Source organism: Balearica regulorum, chromosome 8 (assembly GCF_011004875.1).
Source record: "Balearica regulorum gibbericeps isolate bBalReg1 chromosome 8, bBalReg1.pri, whole genome shotgun sequence".
NCBI classification, from domain to species: Eukaryota; Metazoa; Chordata; class Aves; order Gruiformes; family Gruidae; genus Balearica; species Balearica regulorum.
This window is the reverse complement of record NC_046191.1, coordinates 14,082,198-14,103,664: the sequence shown is the minus strand read 5'-3', so window position 1 is coordinate 14,103,664 and position 21,467 is coordinate 14,082,198. Positions and strand designations below refer to the sequence as shown.

Genomic DNA, 21,467 nt, shown 5'->3' with positions numbered 1-21,467 from the left:
GCCTGCAGTAACTATGTTCTCAGGCCCGATGGTGGAGGCCTCAGGAGCCGTGCCCAGGTTTCACCCTTCTCCTCCCTGATGAACAGCAATGGCCAAGAAAACCTTGTCCTCCTCGTGAAGGATAGAGCCTAGCTGCCTGACTACATGCATTACCTGCAAGTATGTTGTACCTTTCACAGCCTCAAGGAAATACCAGATATACATTCCTGAGCTCTCTTTCCTGCCCCCTCAGTAACCCTTGTAACCAGCTGGGTTTTTATGTGATATTTAATTTACCATTTGACCAAAAGTCAAGCTTAAATTCAAAGTAAATGTTAAACACTTGCAAAAAATATGTATAACTGAGGTTTGCGAGCAAACTCCCTCCTGACTTAGTTTTGCTAAGGATTGGTTAAATGTTATTACTACAAGTGGGAAATTCTGGATATATTTTCCCAAGAGTGGCAGCAGCCAAAGCCCCATGAGAACCCACTGAGAAGGACCCAACGGTCCCAACTCACTGAGGTCCTTCTGGAAATGTAACTTGTTTTTTATTAGATTCTTCTCATAAACAAGAAAATCAATTTCCCTCTTGTTTTCACAGTACAAACTTTGAGCATTAGCCAGAAGCTGGTGTGAAGGTCACACTGACAAGATTTGTCTTCCCAGATGTGGGTGACAAGATATGCTTGGAAAGACAGCCATGGTAGATACCATGGAAAGAGAGTTTCTCATTGCATGTCTATGAGCTCTAAGGTATGTCAATCCTAAATCTATGAAATCAATCACAAATTCTGCTCTAAAAGTAGAGTTTCAATGTAACAGAGTAAGGTGTGTCTGCAAAGCTGTTACCCTTAGCAAGAGCAAATTATCAGGAGGTTGCAGACACGATTGGAGAAAAGCTAAATTATTTCAGTTATGATTGAGGAACTGTTTTTATTTAATTTTAAATATTAATTGTTGGTTTGCTATGTAGCTAAAATGTGGAGAAATTGGGGGAAAAATAGTAAGCAAGATAATTTGAAAATGAAATCTCTATTTCATGTAGAAAGTAAGTTAGTTGAAATCATGAGGTGATTTGAAGTTGTCAGCATTCATGACCTCAGAAATGTTTATTTTTGATTGATCAATACACATTCTAAAATACGCTTATTTGTCAAACCAACATGCCAAAAGAAACATGTGATAGCACATACCTTTATAAAAGAGAACCCAATATGTTCACCTTTACTTTATCCTCATCATGAGGGGCTTGATTTTAGCCCTGGTTTTAACCCTGGTGGGTAAGTAACTTGTCTGCTTTGATGAATTTAAAATAAATACAGGAAAAGGTTTCAGAATCTAAATATAGTTCACTTACAAACATGAACTTTAACATTTTATAGAAAAAATTACTTTATGACAATTTTTTTGTTGTTCAGGGAAAAAAGGCTTTTGGCTATGTGCTGAACTAGAAGCAAAGTTAATTAGAAAGAGTTATGCCATATGTACAAGATGAGCTATAGCCTTTCATACTAAAATACATTAACATTTTGGGGTGGCTTTTTTTGCTTTGTCATTTCATTACTCTCTTTTTTTTCCTTCTCTTTCAGGGAGCCAGCATCTTAATTACCGTAAGTAATTTTCCTATCAGCTAATATAATTATAATGAGTGAAATTCAAAATAGAGTCTGAAAAGTATATCAATGTTTAATATAATTTTACAACAGCTAATTTTGTTCAGGTGCAATACAAAAATGAACAAATTCATCTTTTTTGTTCCATACATTCTAATACAGGGACTTTAATATGTTCTGTACAGTCTCTATAATGTTTTATGGGAACCATTTCTTTGCAGAACCCGATTTCAGTGAAAACATGGTTTATACATTTAATTATGAAAGCATGCTTCTCAGTGGACTTCCAGAGAAAGGACTTGCAAGAGCTGGAATCAGAATAAAAAGTAAAGTGGAAATTAGTGGTATTGGGCCAAAACTTTGTCTTATTAGGGTAAGAAAATGTATTCCATTTGAAAGGTAAAATTCTCTTCATACGTGACTTCTTTTTTAAGCTTTTGGGGAGTAATTAAGTTTCATCATGTGTTGTGCTTAGTCAGGGGGAATGTAACTAACACTATTATTTTTTATGCAGTGCCCTAAATTCTATTTGCACTTTGCTAGGTAATTCTCAGCTCAAGCCAACCTTGGGCTTGAAGGATTTCTTCTGCTTTGTGGTCAGGGAGACAATAGAATGTAATTTGAAATGCACAATAATTTATAACTGGATCAATCCAATTGTTCCAAACTGTACAACCTGGGATTATTTAATCAACTGATTTCGTAACCAGCAAATGAAAGGCAATAACACATGCGACAGTAGCTGAATGTGATTCAATATTTAGCATAATTAATGTCATCTGGTGGCTTCTTTTTCTGCAGGGTCCCAAATGACATTCTTTGTCATCCTCAATTGTATATTTTTACTGCATGCTGAGTAATTACTAAGAGTTCTGATTATGTGAAAAACACTTTTGCCTTTAACAGAAGCCTATATGTGCTTCTAATGAATGTATTGAAACGCACTCCTCAATTGCTTTACACAAACTCCACTTAGTCTTGTGTATATGTGGAAGAAAAATGATCTTTTTAAAAGCTTTTATTTGGCAAAGTGAAAACTGCAGTTTAAAAAGACTGGTGACTGTCTGATAAATGCTTGTAAATGCTGGAGCCTTCCAGCCTGAATTAGCCTTCTGTTACTAGGTATTTTTATAAGTTCAAATTATAATAGATCTAGACAGAAAACATTGCTTTTCCATGACCTTTGCAAATGGCTGGATTTTTTTTGAAAAAAAAGCAAGGAAATAAGAGTCACACGTGTGTACTGGTGAGTAGAAGGCTTCCCTGGCAGAGAGGAGGCAGAAGCAGTCTTGTCTTCATCCCACATCCTTTCCCATTCTTGCTGAAGCAACTCTTGGTGTGTCAGGGTGAGTCTCCACCAAAAATTTACTCCTGTTCCCTAAAACCTTCCAATATCACTTCACCTGCCCTCGTGCATTTGGAAAAAAGTTTCTGTTTCAAAAATAAATATAGAAAGAATTTCAGGTGAGAAAAAGAAGAGAAAAGAAAAAAAAAATCACGAGATTTTGGGGCAAGTTCTAAGCAAAAGGTAACGATACATTTATTCCCTTCTGCTGTGGGACAGGTTTATTTTGCTGCTGTTATATTTAAATTAGACAGTTTGGAGGGATGGTTCAGGGAATTAATCTTTCATCTGTAGCCTACTAGTTCTCATTCAGTCCAAGCAAAAAGCTGTGTTCCCTGGGCGGTTTCCAGCTGACAATTTTTTCATCGCAAACCCACAAGTAAGAATTGCCAGCTGTGTTCAAAACCTAGCAGACGACGTAAGTCCTGACTAAGCCCCGAGGGCTGGGGAAAACTACCTCGCCCTGACCCTGCAGAGCAGTCCCAAACCTGCCCATATGCAATATGCCAGAAGCATGTCCAAGAGGCAGCATGAGGGATTTGCTCCGTAACAGCCGCCTCTGTAAGCTTCAGTTACTGGGGTTGGCAGTGATCTCCACCAACAATAACAAAAATAAATATGAAAGTGCAGTCTCCAGCGATTTGCTGTATGAGGATTTAGTTTGTGTGGCTTTCTGAGAAATTAATCCACATCTTGCATCACATCTCCAGCCTGAGGTGTCAGAGAAAAGTCTCTTTAAATTGTCAAAATATATAGAAGGGAAGGGTCCTCTGAGAAACTAAGCTAAACGCGCCCCATTCCCATGGGGTAGAAATCATTCAAGTTATGCATAGTTTAGCACAACTTTCTACTTGCTTGGATGTGCCCCAGGTTGAGGCTGGAGCGTGAAGTGCAGAGCGGGGTTGGGGCCGGTGCCTGAGCCTGAGCCTGAGCCTGAGCCTTCGGCTCCGCAGCAGAATGTGTAGGGAACGACAATTTTTGTAATCTGCTCTCCACTGCTCAAACTAATTATGACTATCTGGCTGGCCCAGCAGCCATGTTGTTATTAGTTTCTGACTGCTGTCTGTGCTCTGTGACCCCAGTGAGCGAGACGACAGAGTTCACAACAGGAGTTAATGATGCTTTATGCAGCATTAACTTTCTTCTGCAATTTCCTGCGGATCTTCTATACTACTTTTGGGTAGCAACCAGCTTCATGCAGCTCTTCTCTGGCTCATTTCTTCATACAAGTCAACCTTTGGCAATATGGATTATCTGTGAAACAGAACAGAGTGCAGTGACTGTGGAAATATCAGTCATTTGCTTTACTCTCTTTCCTTTTATGTATGGAAATATGTATATAGATACTAGCTATGTTAAATGACAACTTTTAAGTCTTGCCTTTGAAGAGGCTTTGCGTTATGTAAAAGCGTGGTTTTGACGTGTGTAAAGCTCTAGATGTTTGTGTGCATTGAAAAAAGTTAACTGAAAAAAAATTAAAGAGGAATTATACTCCCCCCCTTTGTTCTAGATTCACTCAATCGAAGCAGCAGAATACAATGGTGTCTGGCCTACAAGCTCATTCTCTCGATCACTCAAACTGACCCAGGTACTAACCGGGCAACTTAGTAATCCCATCAAGTTCGAGTATAGCAATGGCCACGTTGGAAACCTTATGGCTCCTGATTCTGTCTCGGATGATGGTCTGAACATCTACAGAGGGATTCTGAATGTGCTGGAGCTAAGTATAAAGAAGATGCAGTATTCATACAGCTTACAGGAGGTGAGCTTTTTGGTTTGGCCATTGTGGTTGCTTTGTAAATAAATAATCCTTCTCTTCAGACTCTTCTACTGCATTTTCTGAATCCACCCTTGACATAAACTTCACTAAAAAGAAACACCTAAGCGTGGGAAATCATGATTAAGCTGCTCTTGTGGGACAACATTTGATGGAGCTAAACGGGACAACAGAATAGCAGATTTTTCATCTGGTTGATCAAAGTATTTCAGAAAATGCATTTGCAGTATTGGACCCCCAGAAAATCTGGCTTGTGATTCTAGAGAAAGTAAGCTCCTGTGAAAGCAGAAGCCTACATAAAATTTGAATACTGTATTAAAACAAGCTTAAACATACAGGACAAGATTAAAGCTAAAATAACAGTAATTTTACTTTTTTACCAATCATATATACTTTAATCTCTTCTAGCTCCTCTTTTAGGAGGAAAACAGTATATATGCCCTGACATTACTGTAATAGCTTTGACAGCTGCAGTTGATGCTCTATTGGAATTTCCACTGTTTTCAGGTTTTAATATCTTAGTCAAGGTAAATCATCTGATATTACTATTCACCACAGAAATTGCAATGTGTTTAGGTTTTGTGAAACCATATTTACATTGATTAGACTACATTCGATTCAGAGATCAGCAAAAAACCTTGAAATTATTATACTTTCATGCTATTTTTATTGAAAATGCAGACCAGAGTAACTTTAATTTTTTAAAAATTTATTTTTATGTAACTAGAGTTGTTTCTGGGAAAGGAACTACATGATTTAATATTTTCACGCTGCTTTTGCACATAAAAACCCAGGTGGTGGTGCCACATATTCTGCAGTGCTATTTTTTCATATCTAGTTTTATATCTTCATTCTTTCTAATTCAGTTAGCAATATGTCCTACTCTCGCTGCTGAGCAATATATGTGACTTCACCTCCTAGAATCGTTTCCAAGTTTTCTTTGCTTTTCTGAGACAGCAACTGATTAATGAGCATTGGCACCCTTGCTTGACAATCTCAAGTCACTCTGTAAAGGAAGATAAGCATTACTAGTCCCAAAATCTGAGCTGCAGAGAGTTTTAAAGGACTAACCTGGGAAAGTCTCCATCACATCCTGCAGGGTGGAGGGTAAGGGTATCTGAGCTAGCTGTCAACTGCACACAGCTAGAAAGTCCGGCTAGGCAGGAGGCTACTTCATCCCACTGAACCCGGTGGGCTGGACATTCCCAGTTAAAGTCTAGATGTCTCTGCCACACCATGCAGTCTGCATAGAAGCCCCATGCCCGTATTTGCAGAGTACAAGTCTTTCAGAAAGCTTGGGCAATTCTTAATTCTAGCCTTACCACAGCCACAGCATCTTCAGAAATACTGTTAAGCTAAAGATGAAGTGGGTATGTCTTGCCTCCCAACCACCACATGACCATTTTGCTGTACTGACATAGCCCAGAGCTGCTGCTCTCTGGAGTGGCTACACTATCAATAACAATAAAAAAATAATGAAAATAACCCTTCCTCCTAAAATGCAATCAAATATTTTCCTCTCCAAAAATCTCCTCACTGACTGAGGAGATTTAAGAGCTCTTATAAATATATATGCTTGAAATATTATTGAAGATCTGAGCTAAAACTGCAAACTCAAGAAAACCCACAATCAAAACTCTGCTATCCTGAAATTCTTTTTAATTATTGCTGTTCGTATTGTGACAGATCATCTGATATTGCAAGGCCCGTTCCATAGACATTTATAAGCTGTCTATAAAAGCAAATTTTAAGGGCAGAATGTCATCTCCAACTTTAAGATACTTTGCTGTTGCGATTTTATTCTGACTGATCAAATTATTTTGGCACTTTTTATTAATATTCCTTAAATCCTATTTCATAATCAACAGCTCTAACTGGAAATTGCTGCTTACCTTTTCTGAGGCTCCAAATCTTGTCTCAGTGAAACTCCAGAGAATGTTAGTTCTCTCAGTGAAACTCTGATTTGGCTTAACTGAAAACCTGTACATGTAAAAAAAAAGAGATTAAAGTAACAATTATCCTGATTTTGCTTCTGGAGAGTACCATAAATAAAAAAGCATTAATTTCTATCTGGAATTTTGAAAACACAGAATTAAACAGGAAGGCCCATGTGGGGAATCAATGAAGTTTTGTGTAGGGTTGAACTTCTCTGATCCCATTCTCATTTTTGCCAGGCTGGGATCGGAGGTATTTGCAACACAACATACGCAATCCAGGAAAACAAGAGAGCAAACCTAGTCTATGTGACCAAATCCAAGGACCTGAACAGCTGTGAAGAGAAAGTTGAAATGGTCACAGGTTCAGCATACACCCATCCATGCCGGACCTGCCAGCAGGTAAGTTAGAGTTGTATCATGTATACATATTTTATATTCATATACAGGGAGCCATTTGGCATCCACGCTATCTCTTGCTTTGTTACGCTTAAAATGAGAGAAGTCAGATCTGCTGTATCTAGTTATGAACATTTTCTTTCTGTGTGAAAATCAGATCCACAGAGCAGCAGAGGTCTGTGCTGCAGACTGTCATGTACCGCAGACACACTTTAACTAGCTTAAACTAGCTGGCTTGGAAACCATTAATTAACAGCATGAGTTAATTCACCTACTCGAGTAAAAAAGATAGTCACGATGTCCAGTTTCTGCTATTCAAGATAGGTACTGCTGCATCTTATTATAATCCTGTCTTTGAAATAAGAAATCATGTGGCTTACAGTGCTGCTCTCCTCAGAAAATGTGTCTCCTTCTCAAGGGAATAACCAATTACTCATATTTGGGAAAGGGAAAAACCAGCTAACACTTCTCAGCAGTAAAAGTAACAGAGCCAGGCAGCGTGCCCGACCTCTCCCATGGAAGTGTGCACGCAGACTTCACATAAAGCGCTCGTATGGACAATGAACAAAACAGCCCTGGAAAATAAGTGGGTTGAAGTGGGTGATGTAATAGCTTCTAGTCACAGAATTTAGAATTACTTTCTATTTTCTTTGTTTCTTTGCTTTTTTATATTATAAAGAGAAACAAGAATTCCCGGGCAACTGCTACTTACAATTACAAAATTAAATATACACGTAATGAAGCTGTAATTACACAAGCTGATGTTGAGGAAATCCACCAGTTTGCACCCTTCAATGAGATAACAGGAGGAAATGCTATAGTAGAAGCAAGGTACTGTACATATGCCTTTAATTCAGCAACTAACTCAGCATCTCAGTAATCTGGTCAAACTCCATAACTGAAATAAATCCTTTACTTCCACAGCCTATTTTTTGCCAGCATTTAATTACATAAAATCCCAAGCAGTTCAGAAAAACAACCTTCACCGTTACTTGTAAATCTGAAACATGCACATCACTATCCAAATTTTGTTAGCTAAACTTGGCAGGGTTTGACTATTTTATTTCTCAGGGATATTTGATTTATGTCATAAAAGCCAAAACAAATGTAATTCCATCTGAAAAATTGTAAACTAATATATTTGCAGTAAAATACTTTGAAAGACAGTTACTCACTGAAAGAGAGTTCCCTGGAAAATAATAATGCAGTAAGAGACCCTGGAGACTAGTTCACAAGAAATCTAGATAGGACTTTAGATTCCGATATACTTCCTAAGTACAGTGGGCTGCTTGCAAATCTCCCATCAAAACACTTTCTTGATAGGAAATTGGGTTTTATTGCAAAAAGATTGGGCACAAAGCATGTAAAATGTATTTGCTTTTCCACAGCGAATTTTGCATGTTTCTTGAACAAGTTTGGGGCAAAATGAGAATATGGTTGTCTGAGAAATTAAACCCTTGCTCATTTTTAGCTCAAGCCCCCAAACTTTCCGTGTTTGAAAATGTTTTCATCTGTTTCAAAATCATCTATTGAAAAAAAATTTAGTTGCCTGCTTTAGTGATGGACTCTATAGAAAGGGGTGCCGCACTGAAGAGGGAGGTTTTTTGCATAAAGGTCACTGTACAGAAGATATACCTCAATCCCACTCCAGCTGCTGTAGTCCTGCATTGCTCTATTAGCTTCTGCAAGAATCTATTGGTATAATATACAGTTTTGGAAACTACAACATCTGAAAGTTCATGTCAATATATCACTGATTAACTTCATTAATATCATGAACACGTTCAGTTTGGCTAACCAAAAAACAAAAGAACTGTAAAGGTGAAAGTGGCTTTACTATCTCATGGAATCAAGGTAAAGATAGATACAGCTGTAGTGCTTTTATCAGATTATAAGTTGTTGTGAGTGACCATTCAGCTGGAGTCAATAGACTTCCGCTGATTTAAACTCTTCTTTTCCAAGCCTGCATAGACTGTCTTCCTTACTGTTCTCACTCGGGTACTGAGTCCCCAGAAAGGGTAGTGCCTCTACTTTTCCACATTTTCTCTAGATCTTTTGAATTGCCCAGCAGATGGAGCCAAATATAAGATAGCTGGGAAGATGTGGATATGTTACCCAAGTCTTCAGAAGTTATTCCTACAATGCATTTTCTGTGTTAAAATAAAAAAAAAATAAAAAAAAAAAGAAGAAAAAAAAATCTAACATCAAGGACTTAAAACATTTGGAGATGAGTTTTCAAACCTGTTCAGCGTAAGCTTCTCACAGCACCTTTCAAAGCCAAGAGAGGTTTTACTGTTGTTTCACCATTTTAATCCTATCTTTAGTATTCATTTGCTCTTCTCTTCAGAGTATAACATTTTCCCATCTATTCTAGGCAGATGTAGCTCTTCCCAAAACGATGAAGATGAAGACATAATAGATTCATCATGTTCTGGAAAGGGGAGTTAAATCTGTCCAAGTGTACCTGACATTATACTTTCTGACCTAAATGCCCTTTCAATAATATTGTATAAAATTTCAAGAGAGAAAAAATCTCTGCTGATTCTGTAGCGATTTCTATTCGAATTCCAGTGGCTTGTCTGCAAAGCAGTTATATGCTATTTTCTGCAATCCATATGGAAGGAGTGGATAGAAATGATACAGAAGATCATTGTAGAGATTCCAAAATAAACACACCAATTTTCTACAGAGATTTTGAGATACTGTGTAGTACAACAATATTGCTTTTGGAATGTTTTCAGTTGTTCAGTACAAATGCCTAACTTTATTATGGTGTCCTAAACGACCTATTTTAAACATAATTGGTGGGATAGGATGCATCCTTTTAGCTGAAAATGTTGCAAAGATAGAAAATATTTACAAAGACAGTCTCTCATTGGAATTATTCTTAATAACAAAATATGAAGGTTTGGTGCTCCTTGAAAAGTTTCCAAAAACTTGAGTACTGTTCTGAAGACTAATCCTGAATTTATCTGGCCCTTTTTGTTTGGAAAATCCAATTTGAAACTTCATGAGAATCTTTTATTTTCTGCAGTCCCCAGGACATTCAGCTTGCCAGGCAAAATGGAGAGGGAATTGTAATAGTGCAAGTAAAAAGATTGTAGCATTTCTTATTGTATCAATTTCTTTTGAAGCTTCCAGGGGGCACAGACATGTAAGAGCTTTTATGAACTTCTTAAGAGGTTGAAATTAAGTGATAATTTCTAGAAAAGTATCCCAACAGTTATTTTTCTCTAATTCTTAAAATAGTCCTTAAGACACAGCACAGCACACAGTTCCTGTGATCTTCAAGCCACAGCTTCTCACCTCCCACTTCTTCCTTAAATTCTCAAGCCATGTTATTCCCAAAGGAAGGCAAAGGCTGGCTCTGATCTGAGCCCTCCCGTGTAAGTACGCACCTTCTGAGCATCATGTCCAAAAGTATCTATTTGTAAATACCTTCGCCCCTCAATAGCAAAACCCTTTTGAAACAACTGTAGACATATTGCAATGCAGGGAGGCAGAAACTGTTCTGTTTTTAGTTTGTACCCTGCATCCTGTGATGTTATCTCCCTGGGTTCCTCCATTCCAGGCAGAAACTTGCTTTGACTGATGTGCAAAAGCACGTGGCGGAAGTCCCACGGAAAGAATTCCAGAACCGTGGGTCACTTCAGTACCAGTTTGGCAGTGAATTGCTTCAGCTTCCTGTCCACTTATTCAGAATAAAAAATGTGGAAAGCCAGGTAAAGTTCAGCCACTGGACAGACTTTGGAGATTGGAATCCGTGTGTGTGGGAAACAACACTTGTGAGCTTCGTGCATTTTAATCTTCCTGCAGATAGAGGAAAGCCTGCAAGAACTAGTAGAGACCACATCTGAACAGCTTCCCAGCGATGCACCAGCAAAAGCCCTCAAGCTTATGCACCTCTTCCGTGCAGCAAATGAGGAGAATTACGAGTCGGTGTGGAAGCAGTTCTACAGCCGGCCAGCATACAGGTATGAGCAATACAAGCGGTGATCCTTCTGCTGTTGGAGACTTTCTGGAATGACTATGTTCAAATGCAGATCTGGAAAACGTTCCTTGTCTTTCCCATTACAGGCGCTACATTTTGGATATAATTCCTGCAGTTGCCAGTCACCGTGCACTCAGGTTCTTGAGGCATAAAATGGAAAGGCAAGAACTCACCAACTGGGAAGCAGCTCAGACTGTGCTTGTGGCTCTGCACTCAAGCACACCAACTCAGGACGTGATGGAGGAAGCAACAGTAGGATTCTCTAAACGCTCTCGAATCGCTCTTTACTGATTTTAGCATCTGTCGTATTTATTCCTTTGACAAGATTGCAAAGGCTTTGAAAATGTAAAGGTTTTATATGCTCCAGTGAGGTCAAAAGGAGTTTATTTGATGACTGTCTTAAGAGAAGGAGAATGCAAATCAAAAGGGCAAAAATTAATCCAGAATGAAGCAGGAAAGAAAAAGCAATATACCCCTCAGTGACAGAGGTTATTGTTGCAAACAGTGGTTTCTAGTTTTCCTTTGTCCAAATGTACTTTATAGTTACATTAGATTAGATCTCTAACTGAGTGTCTACAACGACTAGGGAGTAAGAAATACATATTTGTTATATCCATGTATTCATCCTGATTGACCTGGCAGGATGGATATAATTTGGAGTAGATCTATCAAAATCAAGGGAATTATGCCAATGTGGCACCCACATAGGAGAAAGTCGAATGATTTTTACAATTTTTCCTATTCTGCAGGGTCTAATTCTACCCTTAGATGCAGGAACTTATGTCTGCCTACCTTAGGTAGAGACCACAAATCTCAGAGTTTTACCCTTTGTAAAAGCTGTGACAGCCCAGCTGTTACTGTGCAGTAACACTCTGCTTCCCACTCAAGGAAGCAGTGGGCTGGTGCCTCCTGTCAGCTCCTACATTTATATGAAATATTCTGTTTGCCCAAAGTACTGAGGTCCATTCACAATGTATCTCAAGTTTTTTGTACCTATAGCTGAGCCAATTATAAAACAATGATGAATGTGTCTTAAATAATCTGTGTTTTTCCATTCCATAACTGGGTGATTTCCTCCCTTTGGATTACAGCCTATGCCAAATCTAAATCTGAAACACTATAAAAGCAACAGATCTGCCTTCCAGATGTTACTTGGAATTACTTTACGATTGCATTGTCAAATACAGTAATATCCACTGATTAACAATAAATCCATCGATACAAAAATATCAAACACCTGATATTGCCTTGCATTTGGCAGAAACGAATTTTTTAGTATTGTTGCTCTTCATTAATGGTGGTAACAAACAACTGCTTGCTCCCCAGCTCATCGTGAAAAAACATTGCCCACGCTCAAGTACCGTACTTGGAAAGGTTTGCCATCTCAGCTACGCGTCACTGTGCCACAAACAGTGCTCTTCATCAGACTCCTGCTCCGAATGTCTCCAGGTAACCACATTGTTATTTATCGTTTAAAAGAAAAATTAAGCCTTGAGTTCTTTCTTCATTATTCAGAAACCTGTATTTCACTTCACTACAGTGTTTCCTTTGGGGAAAGGAACCCCAGTTGGTTAAATACAGCATTTTTATCTTTAGATTAACACACGAAAGAGAGTGAGAGGAAGAAGCATATAATTCATAGCACTTTCTATCTGAGTATCTCTGAGTGCTTTATTGCCAATTATTAATGAAGTCCCATGGCACTGCTCTGAAATACTTTAAATATAGATGCTTATATGTACTTATAAATAAACTAAAAGTGACACAAAAGCCCAGTTTTTTGCCCAAAGTCATGTAGCCTAGCCATTTCTCAGCCAGAAGCAGAACCCGGTCATCCACATGGACTATAAGGTTTTAATAATAGTAATAGGCTCCCTGTTCTGTACTGCTTTTAATCAGCAGGCCTGAAAACAATTTAAATAGGCAGTACATAACATTTCCACCTTCTAGAGATGCATGTCATGCTTTGTGGAGGTCGGCCACTCAGTGATAGAGAAAGAGAAGTAGGTGTTTTCAGTCTTCGACAATGGTCAGTCTGCCATCCCCAGTAAGAGTAAGGTGTTCCCAATACATTTTGTACCTGGCGTGATTTTTTTTCCTGTAGTACATAGGCATGGCTGACATTCCTACATGCATTTCCTGAGTTACAATTGCCGCCAATGCTCTTGAGCTAATTAAATCTGAGAAGCCCACTGCCCGGGAATGGAAATTCTTTCCCAAAGCAAATGATTGTATAGGCTTATTCAATGCATTTCAAATGTCCGTTCATTCAATTAGTAATGTCAGATGGACTGTTTCTGCACCGTCAATGGATCTCAAATGTGATATTTTTAAAGCAACTGTATTGAAATTATTCTATAACATCTCAGAGTTTCTTTTTTAGAGCCATTTTTAGCATGAAAAACAATTTTCTATTAGGATTTAGTTCTTTTCCCATATTCAGCCTTCAGACAACTATTTCTAATCATGCCACATAAATGTAAGTGTGATCTAGTTGCTTACAATGAAGGCTGTAAAGTGACCTGGTGATCTCATTGCCAGCTATTAATTCACACTAAAAAGTGGCTGTTACAGCTGAAATTAAGAGCAACACCACTAGTCCTGTCTTCAGGAATCTTATTTAAGGGTCTGAAGAATTTAACTGTATCTGCATTTTTGCACCTGTCTTCAACCATCAGACAGAGATATTCAAGCAGCGTTATTGCAGGTTTCCCAACTCACCCTGAAAAGCAGTGGGAACTAGGTCCTAGCCATTACGTTTTCCTTTAAAAATCTTACTTGATAACTTTAAGGCATCGTGATGAAGCTGTTCATTGCAGCTTTCTTGGCTATGCTTGTTCTATGAATAAAATGTCCTATTCATGAGGACAAAAAGAATTTGAAAATATTTAAAATAAGTGAATTGAACAAACTGAAATTATCAAAGTCAAACCTCAGAATAGGCTGGAGGATGGGATATAGATAAGAGCTGGAATTGAACTCAACAGAAGATTTGTTTTCTTTTTTCAGTTACTTCATGGCTTTGCAGGAGAGGCATTGAGCAAGTCTAACACAGAAGAAATTTCCCTGGCTTTGAAAGCCCTTGGGAATGTAGGGCATCCAGCCAGCATCAAGCACATCAAGAAATTTTTGCCAGGATATGCAGCCAGTGCCTCAGATCTGCCACTAAAGGTCCATGCAACTGCTGTAACGGCCCTGAAAAACATAGGCATGAAAGACCCAAAAATGGTAAGGAAAAAAGCTGCCTCCTTTACACTTATGATAACTCAACATAAGGCTGCTAATCAATGATGGGTGATGAGGGGAAAGCAGACCTTTTCTTTCAAGTATAGCGGTAATATGGGTGTTTTTTTAAAAATACTTCACTATTCCTTAGTTGGCATGTCTTATTCCTTTTGACATTAACCTCTAGTATTTCAGACTGCAACAAAAACGCCATTAAAAGGATACATTCATTACCTTGTTGTTGAAGACTGTTTCCATTGCAAACATTTCTTTTCCAAGGACATTAGACAGAAAGCTAAATTATTGACCAAAATGTGTTTAGTGCTACTTCAACTTTGGTATGTGAGAGAACCACAAAACAAGGTTTTCAGAGAATTGACATTTAATACTGAGTGTCACATCCAATCGTAATTCAAGACCAGATCTTATTGTAAATAGATACTAGAGGTTTGCATCCTAATTACAAATTTACAGACATTGTGTGGGTTTAAGTCATAAACAGAACATTTACTAAATGTGACTTTTGTCCCTGAACGAGCTAATGATTAGATATCACATACAATGGTTACACAGGCATGCTCTCATCCACCACAGACATCACTTTACAATCATTTTCACCTTAAAGCAATCTGTTTCTAAAAGGAAACCTTGCATTTTCAAGATTTTTTTTCCAATATTGAAATTTTTGTTTTATATAAGACTATTCTTAATACAAAAAGTAAAATAAAAGCTTTCATTAACTATTCTTCTGCTAATCTGTATCAGTTTTTCCATTATACTCATTTTTTTTTGCGTATGACTCCCAGTTTGAGTGCACATATTGATCCACAGACAATAGTGTGCCAGGGTATGCTTTTAAGCAAAAGAATAAAGAAACAATTTACTAGAGTGCAGGAGCTGGATGGGTAAAAGCAGGGGTGGAGGAGAGAATAGCAAGGGTAGGAGTTAGGGTATTTGCTGGGGAAGAAAAAAAGCCAATTTGGTGTTTGACAACAGTGCTGTGTCTCTGGTTGCCCTTTGGCCTGGCTTTTCACATGTGACCCAGACCACTGTTTAGTTCCATTTTCTATGCATTTTCTTTGGAGAAAATTGATCTGGAGCAATTTAATGACTGTGATCAGATTTTGATTCTTCAAAAACCAGTTTAATGCCTGGTTTGCAGCTAGCTACACACCCATATTTGCATTAAATAGACTTAATACATGGTCTGTCCTTTTTATTGTTTAATTTGAAAAGGTAGTTACATTTAGAAAGAGGCTACTGCATCTTTGTCACCACTTTTACCTTGGTATTTGATCATCAACATATGCAAATTAATCAAACCAATCAGGTATTTCCAAAGTTTGTTGAGGTTTTCTGATCAGACTTTTCATTAGAGAGTGTGGACACACGCTGTCCCAGGCAGGGCAGGACTGCGCAGAGAGTCTGCCAGAACGGTGTTAACACCGCACACACACATTTTGAAGTTGGGGTCAAAGACTTCAGCGCAGCTCACAGAAACGGGAAAGGTTCCAGTACAAAATTAGTCTGGATACTGAATATTGCCAGGGTGAAATACATTGGTGGCGAGTAGTGCTGGGGAAATTACATTTGTTGCATAAACTTTCAGTTTTAAACTGCTTACATGACATAGAGATTTCTGGTAGTAAACTGGTTTTTATTCTAGCAGAAAGGGCTCCAGGACATCAAATTATTGGAAATAAGGCATACCTTTATGGGTAGGGATATGTGATCACTGAAGCACTTCTCAGGTATGTGATGGATCCATTAAATCTCTTTTACCTAGAGTGGTTATGCTACAGAGATATTTTGCTATAGCTCAAAAAAGGATAAGCTATTTGATGTAGAAGTTATCCAGTGAAGTTCCTTGGCTTTGATTGTGTAGGAAGTCAGACTACATTACCATAATGCCACTTCCAGCCCTCAGACTATGAAACCAGGAACACTGTTGCTGTAATAATTAAATAATACAAATTTTTACTGCGTTTGTTAGTGATGAAGACATCATTCACCAGTGATGAATGGTTATTAGCAAAATGTTCAAACACACTGTAAATTTGAATGTATCTATTATTTTCAGGTCCAGGCTATTACCCTTGAGATTTTTCTGAATCACAAAATTCATCCTCGGGTCCGAATGTTAGCTGCAGTGGTTTTGCTTGAAACCAAGCCGGGTCTTCCAATACTGATGACATTAGCTGATGCTGTGCTGAAAGAACCTAGCATGCAAGTGGCAAGTTTCATCTACTCTCACCTGAGGGCCCTGGGTAGAAGCACAGCTCCAGATCTTCAAGTGATGTAAGTAAAATCTGGATCCCTTCTCTAGATGAAAAACTTGTTGTAAACTAATTAAGGTGTTAATGTGCTCTCTGAATTTTTTCAGGGCTTCTGGCTGCAGAATGGCTATCAGAGTATTAAGTCCCAGATTTGACAGATCTGGATATCAGTTCAGCAAGGTTTTCCGCTTCAGTATGTTTAAAGGTAAGATTCAGAAGATTTTGTAAAGAAATATATACAGGTGTGAAAAAAATCGTACAGTATGAGAACCCAATTCTCCTAGCCAGCTGGTTAGCTGCACGTTGTTCCTCCATATTCTCCTATGTTCAGTGAAAAAAACCCTAAAAATCTCAGGCTCTCCATTTGGAAAGTGTTTAGGTCCCTGTGTGTTTTGCATTGTACACTGACAGCATGAAATTACTAGAGGGCTTGTGGGGCTCTAACCCTCCATTTTCATTAGCCAGTGAGGCACATGCTCCTGTATCAAATGCCATAGTCTCAGTGGTGCTTAACAATTTCATACTATTGTTTAGCACCAAACAAACAGAAGGGACCTAAATTACTGCTGAAGTGGATTAATTTCTGCTGGTGCTGAACACCTACAACTCTTGCTGAATTCAAATGTGATGCTAAATACTCTTCACCCCAATAGTAGTGCCCGGTGAAACTGCAAACTCTGAAAATACTCAGATGTGACAATTCATTGTACCCATGAGCAGCTAACTCAGGCTTATTGTCTAAAGATTTTCTTGCACCTTCCTTTCAGGATTCTTTACTGGAATGAGCAGATCCTCATGTGGGATCTGGAGGCTGACCAGTTGCATCAATGGGAGTTGCACATAAAAATGTAGTCAAAATGGGGAGGACCAGATTAGAAGACAGCTCTTGCTGGGCCAAGTTGTAGCATGTATGTTATTTTTCTCAGTAGAGACTTTTTAAGTGACTCCCCAATGTGAATGACCATGACAGTCTCAGTGATTTGGCATATGTAACTGGCGGACTAGGGAGATTATATCTACAGCCACAGTCTCCTTACACATGCTGTTTATCTAGGAGGACTTGGATGTTTTCAGAACTTTTGTTATTCACTGGTACATGTCAAGATTCTTTTCAAAGTGATCAATAGAAGAAAGACACTCTGAAACATCTGAAATCCACAGTGCTAAGTGTACAAGTACTTTTGCCTTCTTTCTGGACAGGGGGAGTGGTTTGAAGGACTTTAGTAGATCTTATTGTTGCCCTGCCCCTGTTTCATGGTTTTTACATGACAATTTAATCTGCTCTGTAATAGGAATAAATGTAATACATACCACAACAAACACAGTAATACACAATACATAGGCTTGCTGCCTCAGAAATGGAGACAGAGATTGCGTAAAGAAATACAGTCACTAATACTGTGTGAACTTTTGTACCATTTAAAATGCATTTGGGGAGAGTTGAATTTTCCAGTAATACACAGATATGTCTTTCTAGGTTTAGGTACCCATTTTCTCCTCTTATTTTTGCTTTTAAAATGAAGCTATCTGAATTTTCGCACAGTGAGAAAGAAGGGTGCAGTATGCGTGAGGGTAGCTGGCAGAGAGCTATATGAAATGGATAATTTTGTTCTGGCTGTAGCCTGGAAATGCAGTACATCAGTGAATTGCTGTTACTTCTTGGTCAAGACCAGTGTTGGAAATTTGGTTACCATGCATATGTAATATTTGAACCTCTCATCCTGAAGAATAAGGAACCAGATCCTTTCCTCACACATGCTAATCTTAGACTTGGATAACTCAGCTAAATGAAGTCAATCCTCTGTTACACTGGTGTGGGAGGAGGATCCATCCTCCAGGTTTCTGATTTGATTTGTCACCACTAGCCACAGGTGAAATGTGTTTCAGTGAGTCCATTCTGGAGGAGTTACCATAGTGACGGCTGTAATGCAGTACCTATTTCCTTGCTAAAAACAAAAATGTGCCCTCAGCATCACAGATCTTTGTGGTGCTAGATGCTAAATTTTTAATGACAGGCAATAATGTCAGCTGAATCTATGTCTAATCTGGAATCTGTCACACATGGCCACCACAAATAGTGCTTCATGCTCTACACACTGCTACTGAAATCCAAGGGATGACCCAGGTGCTGCTCAGTGTGAGCACTGACAAAATCTGACTCTTAATATGCACAGATTCATATAATTAAATATGTGTACTAATGTTCTTAGGTACCAAAGACTGCTTTCTTTGATCGGCAATGTTTCTTTCCCTCTTCCTTGGGGCAAGACATTTAGTCAGATATATGCAGGTACCATCACGCTCTCACAGTTAAGTGGCTACAGTGCATCATCTGACTGTGTCAGTAGCGTTTTTCATTGGTAAATATTTTCTTAGAATATTAGCGTTATGTAATGCCTGAGGTATGGAAAATATCCCTGCTCTCCTCAAGTCAATGAATTCTGTATAATCATTTGTTCATTTATGAGCAACACTTCTTATTAAGTATCAGTAAGTATCATGTCGGGTTTTTTAACTAAGTTTTTGTGGGTTAGAACACAAAAAAAGAGCCTTGACAAGTTCACTAGAAGTACCACACCTCATTCTAGTGTCCAGTCCACATAACACCTAGGACTGTTCTGGCTAAGCTCTTTCAGAGAAAAACTAGTCTTCACATTTCCAAATGTCAAGTCTGCTTATTGGTAATGCACCAGTGTGGCATCACTTTTTGCTTTTTATTTTCTATAGGATCAGAATTAAAATGTGAGCTTCTGTCATCTCTCCTTGCCATCTGCTGAAGGTTCTCCACTGATTCCTCTGCCATCAGTGGGGTGGCATGCATACCTGTATTTTGATTGTAGGAGCTGTTACTGAACTACATATGTTGTAGGTAGATAGTGCCTACCAGCTTGGGTAGCACGGGAGCTTCATACAGCAAAACAGTGAAGGTGATGTAGTGAAGTGCCAGTTCATACAGAATCAGTAGGCTAAGTGGATTGCTTTTCCAACAGACTGTTTCTCAAATACATGAAAAGTTGGAATCTATCCTGAGAAATTAGAAATCAAAATTAGTCCTAGCAATCTGATACGAAACGACTTAGCGTGAGGAGTAAACGAGGGTAAAGGACCATCCAGACCCCTGTCTGCATGTGCAGATTCAGAAGAGAATGGGAAGGTGTTGACTCACAAGTGAGATGTTAGCTGAAACACAGACAGTGGCACTAGAGAAGTAATGTGGGTGTGAGTATTCATAACGCCCCACATTTGTGAACCAAGCAATAATCTTTTCTCCAACTTACGGCTAAATAATTTATGAGAATTTAGGCACTCCTTTTCTGGAAAGAGGTCGAAGACTCACACCATCTCATAATGTTTGGAAATATATTTCCTACAATTCATCAATTATTTCTCTACAGGTACTGAAATTGTTGGTCTGGATCAATTAACCTCACTCTACTGGATTTCCAAAGCTTATTTCTGGTGGTGCTGGGATTTGATCAGTATACGGTGCCTATGTCTAACATGAGGATATCAGAAATTTAACATAGGAACACCTAGAATACTTCCCTGTCCTCCAACTAGTGTAGGGAGAGGAGGGCTGGAAGAAAGGAAGCATGACAGGGATGCTTACATATCATGTCCACCTTATTCCTCTTGAAACCTAAGGAAACTTGGAAAACCCATGGGATTAGTTTGTCTCAGAAAACAGGACTGTAAAGACCTGTGCCAGGATCGGGAAGAATACAGAACTGTGCTCTGCACTGATTATCTGTATCTAAGAACATTATAGATGATAATTCTAAAGTAGAGAGAATAAATAGTCACAAATTATGTTTGCTCAAAGTTGACTCAATAGTTAACAATTACTTAACAATTAGTGCATTTCATGTAAGGAGTTACAGCATTTGGAACTAGGTGTATTAAATTGCCTCTGAGTCAACTGAGAAACAAATCTACACCTCACCATTTGTCCTTATAGGAAAACTATATCACCTTCCCTAAACTATTAGCAAAGGATGGCAACTCTTCAGTTCTGATCCCCTTTGTCAAGTTGCCCTAAATGATGTCTCATAAAAGCATTTCATAAGCTGACGTTACAGAATCTGACTGGATGTAAATGATATAGCAGAAGCAATTGGAAAAATAGCATAACCACCATGCAATGAGCAAGGGGCTTGTAATTTTGCCCCTTAATAGTTCAAAAATGCAGAGTATTCTGTTTCTGACTGTTTGATAACATCAGTTTTATAGCTAGGTTTTCTGGCCTTTCTCATATTATGCTGTATCAGTTGAATTATGTAATTAGTAAATTGATACAATCTGCATCTGTGGCTTTAAAAACTAACTGTGCTGTGGTTTACTGCCTATTTCTCTTCAGAGTTCCTTATGAGTGGACTGGCAGCTAAATATTTGGTATTGAATAATGCGGGCAGCTTAATTCCAACGATAGCAATGTCCCAGCTGCGGACACATTTCCTTGGAAGAGTAGCTGATCCTTTGGAGGTAATTGGTCTACCCGCAGTTTCCCCTCTCATTCCTTCTTACAACCATCATCCAATTGGCATTCAAATTTTACTTCTTCCCACAGGTGGGAATAACGGTTGAAGGAGTGCAGGAGATGTTTGCTAAAGGTTATTCTCCTGACAGGGACTGGGAGACCGACTATAATTTCAAGGAAATCCTGAAAACGGTAAATTCTTGGGGAAAAGAAAATCTCTAAGGCGTAGTTTCACCAAATGTTATGAAGAATCAGACTTTCTTCATCTTCTCATGCAGCTTTCTGACTGGAAGGCATTCTCCAGTGACAAACCTTTTGTGTCAGGCTACCTGAAGGTATTTGGCCAAGAGTTGTTCTTCGGTGGACTCGATAAAAATGCTATCCAAAATGCATTGCAGGTATCATTTCAAAAACACCACCACCCAAGCATCAAAAGCTTTAAAACAGT

General features: G+C 38.6%; 1 protein-coding gene and 1 long non-coding RNA gene across 2 annotated transcripts in view; one reads left to right on the top strand and one right to left on the bottom strand.

Moving 5' to 3' along the window:
- The first annotated feature begins 1,212 nt into the window (after positions 1–1,212).
- Positions 1,213–21,467, top strand: part of LOC104631972 (vitellogenin-1) — a 42,980-nt gene continuing 22,725 nt past the window's right edge. The window contains exons 1-16 of the mRNA XM_010297684.2: positions 1,213–1,262; positions 1,572–1,592; positions 1,817–1,968; positions 4,451–4,702; positions 6,892–7,053; positions 7,730–7,881; positions 10,622–10,772; positions 10,867–11,024; positions 11,128–11,293; positions 12,368–12,490; positions 14,051–14,269; positions 16,347–16,564; positions 16,650–16,747; positions 20,900–21,024; positions 21,110–21,211; positions 21,298–21,417. Coding sequence (XP_010295986.1) covers positions 1,223–1,262; positions 1,572–1,592; positions 1,817–1,968; positions 4,451–4,702; positions 6,892–7,053; positions 7,730–7,881; positions 10,622–10,772; positions 10,867–11,024; positions 11,128–11,293; positions 12,368–12,490; positions 14,051–14,269; positions 16,347–16,564; positions 16,650–16,747; positions 20,900–21,024; positions 21,110–21,211; positions 21,298–21,417 — 2,259 coding nt within the window. The 5' untranslated portion in view covers positions 1,213–1,222. The remainder of the gene's footprint in view (positions 1,263–1,571; positions 1,593–1,816; positions 1,969–4,450; positions 4,703–6,891; positions 7,054–7,729; positions 7,882–10,621; positions 10,773–10,866; positions 11,025–11,127; positions 11,294–12,367; positions 12,491–14,050; positions 14,270–16,346; positions 16,565–16,649; positions 16,748–20,899; positions 21,025–21,109; positions 21,212–21,297; positions 21,418–21,467) is intronic.
- On the bottom strand, positions 1,651–6,718 carry LOC142602750 (uncharacterized). Its single transcript, XR_012836522.1, has 2 exons — positions 6,610–6,718; positions 1,651–4,194 (listed from the first exon to the last, which is right to left on the bottom strand). It is a non-coding gene; the product is annotated as an uncharacterized LOC142602750 (long non-coding RNA).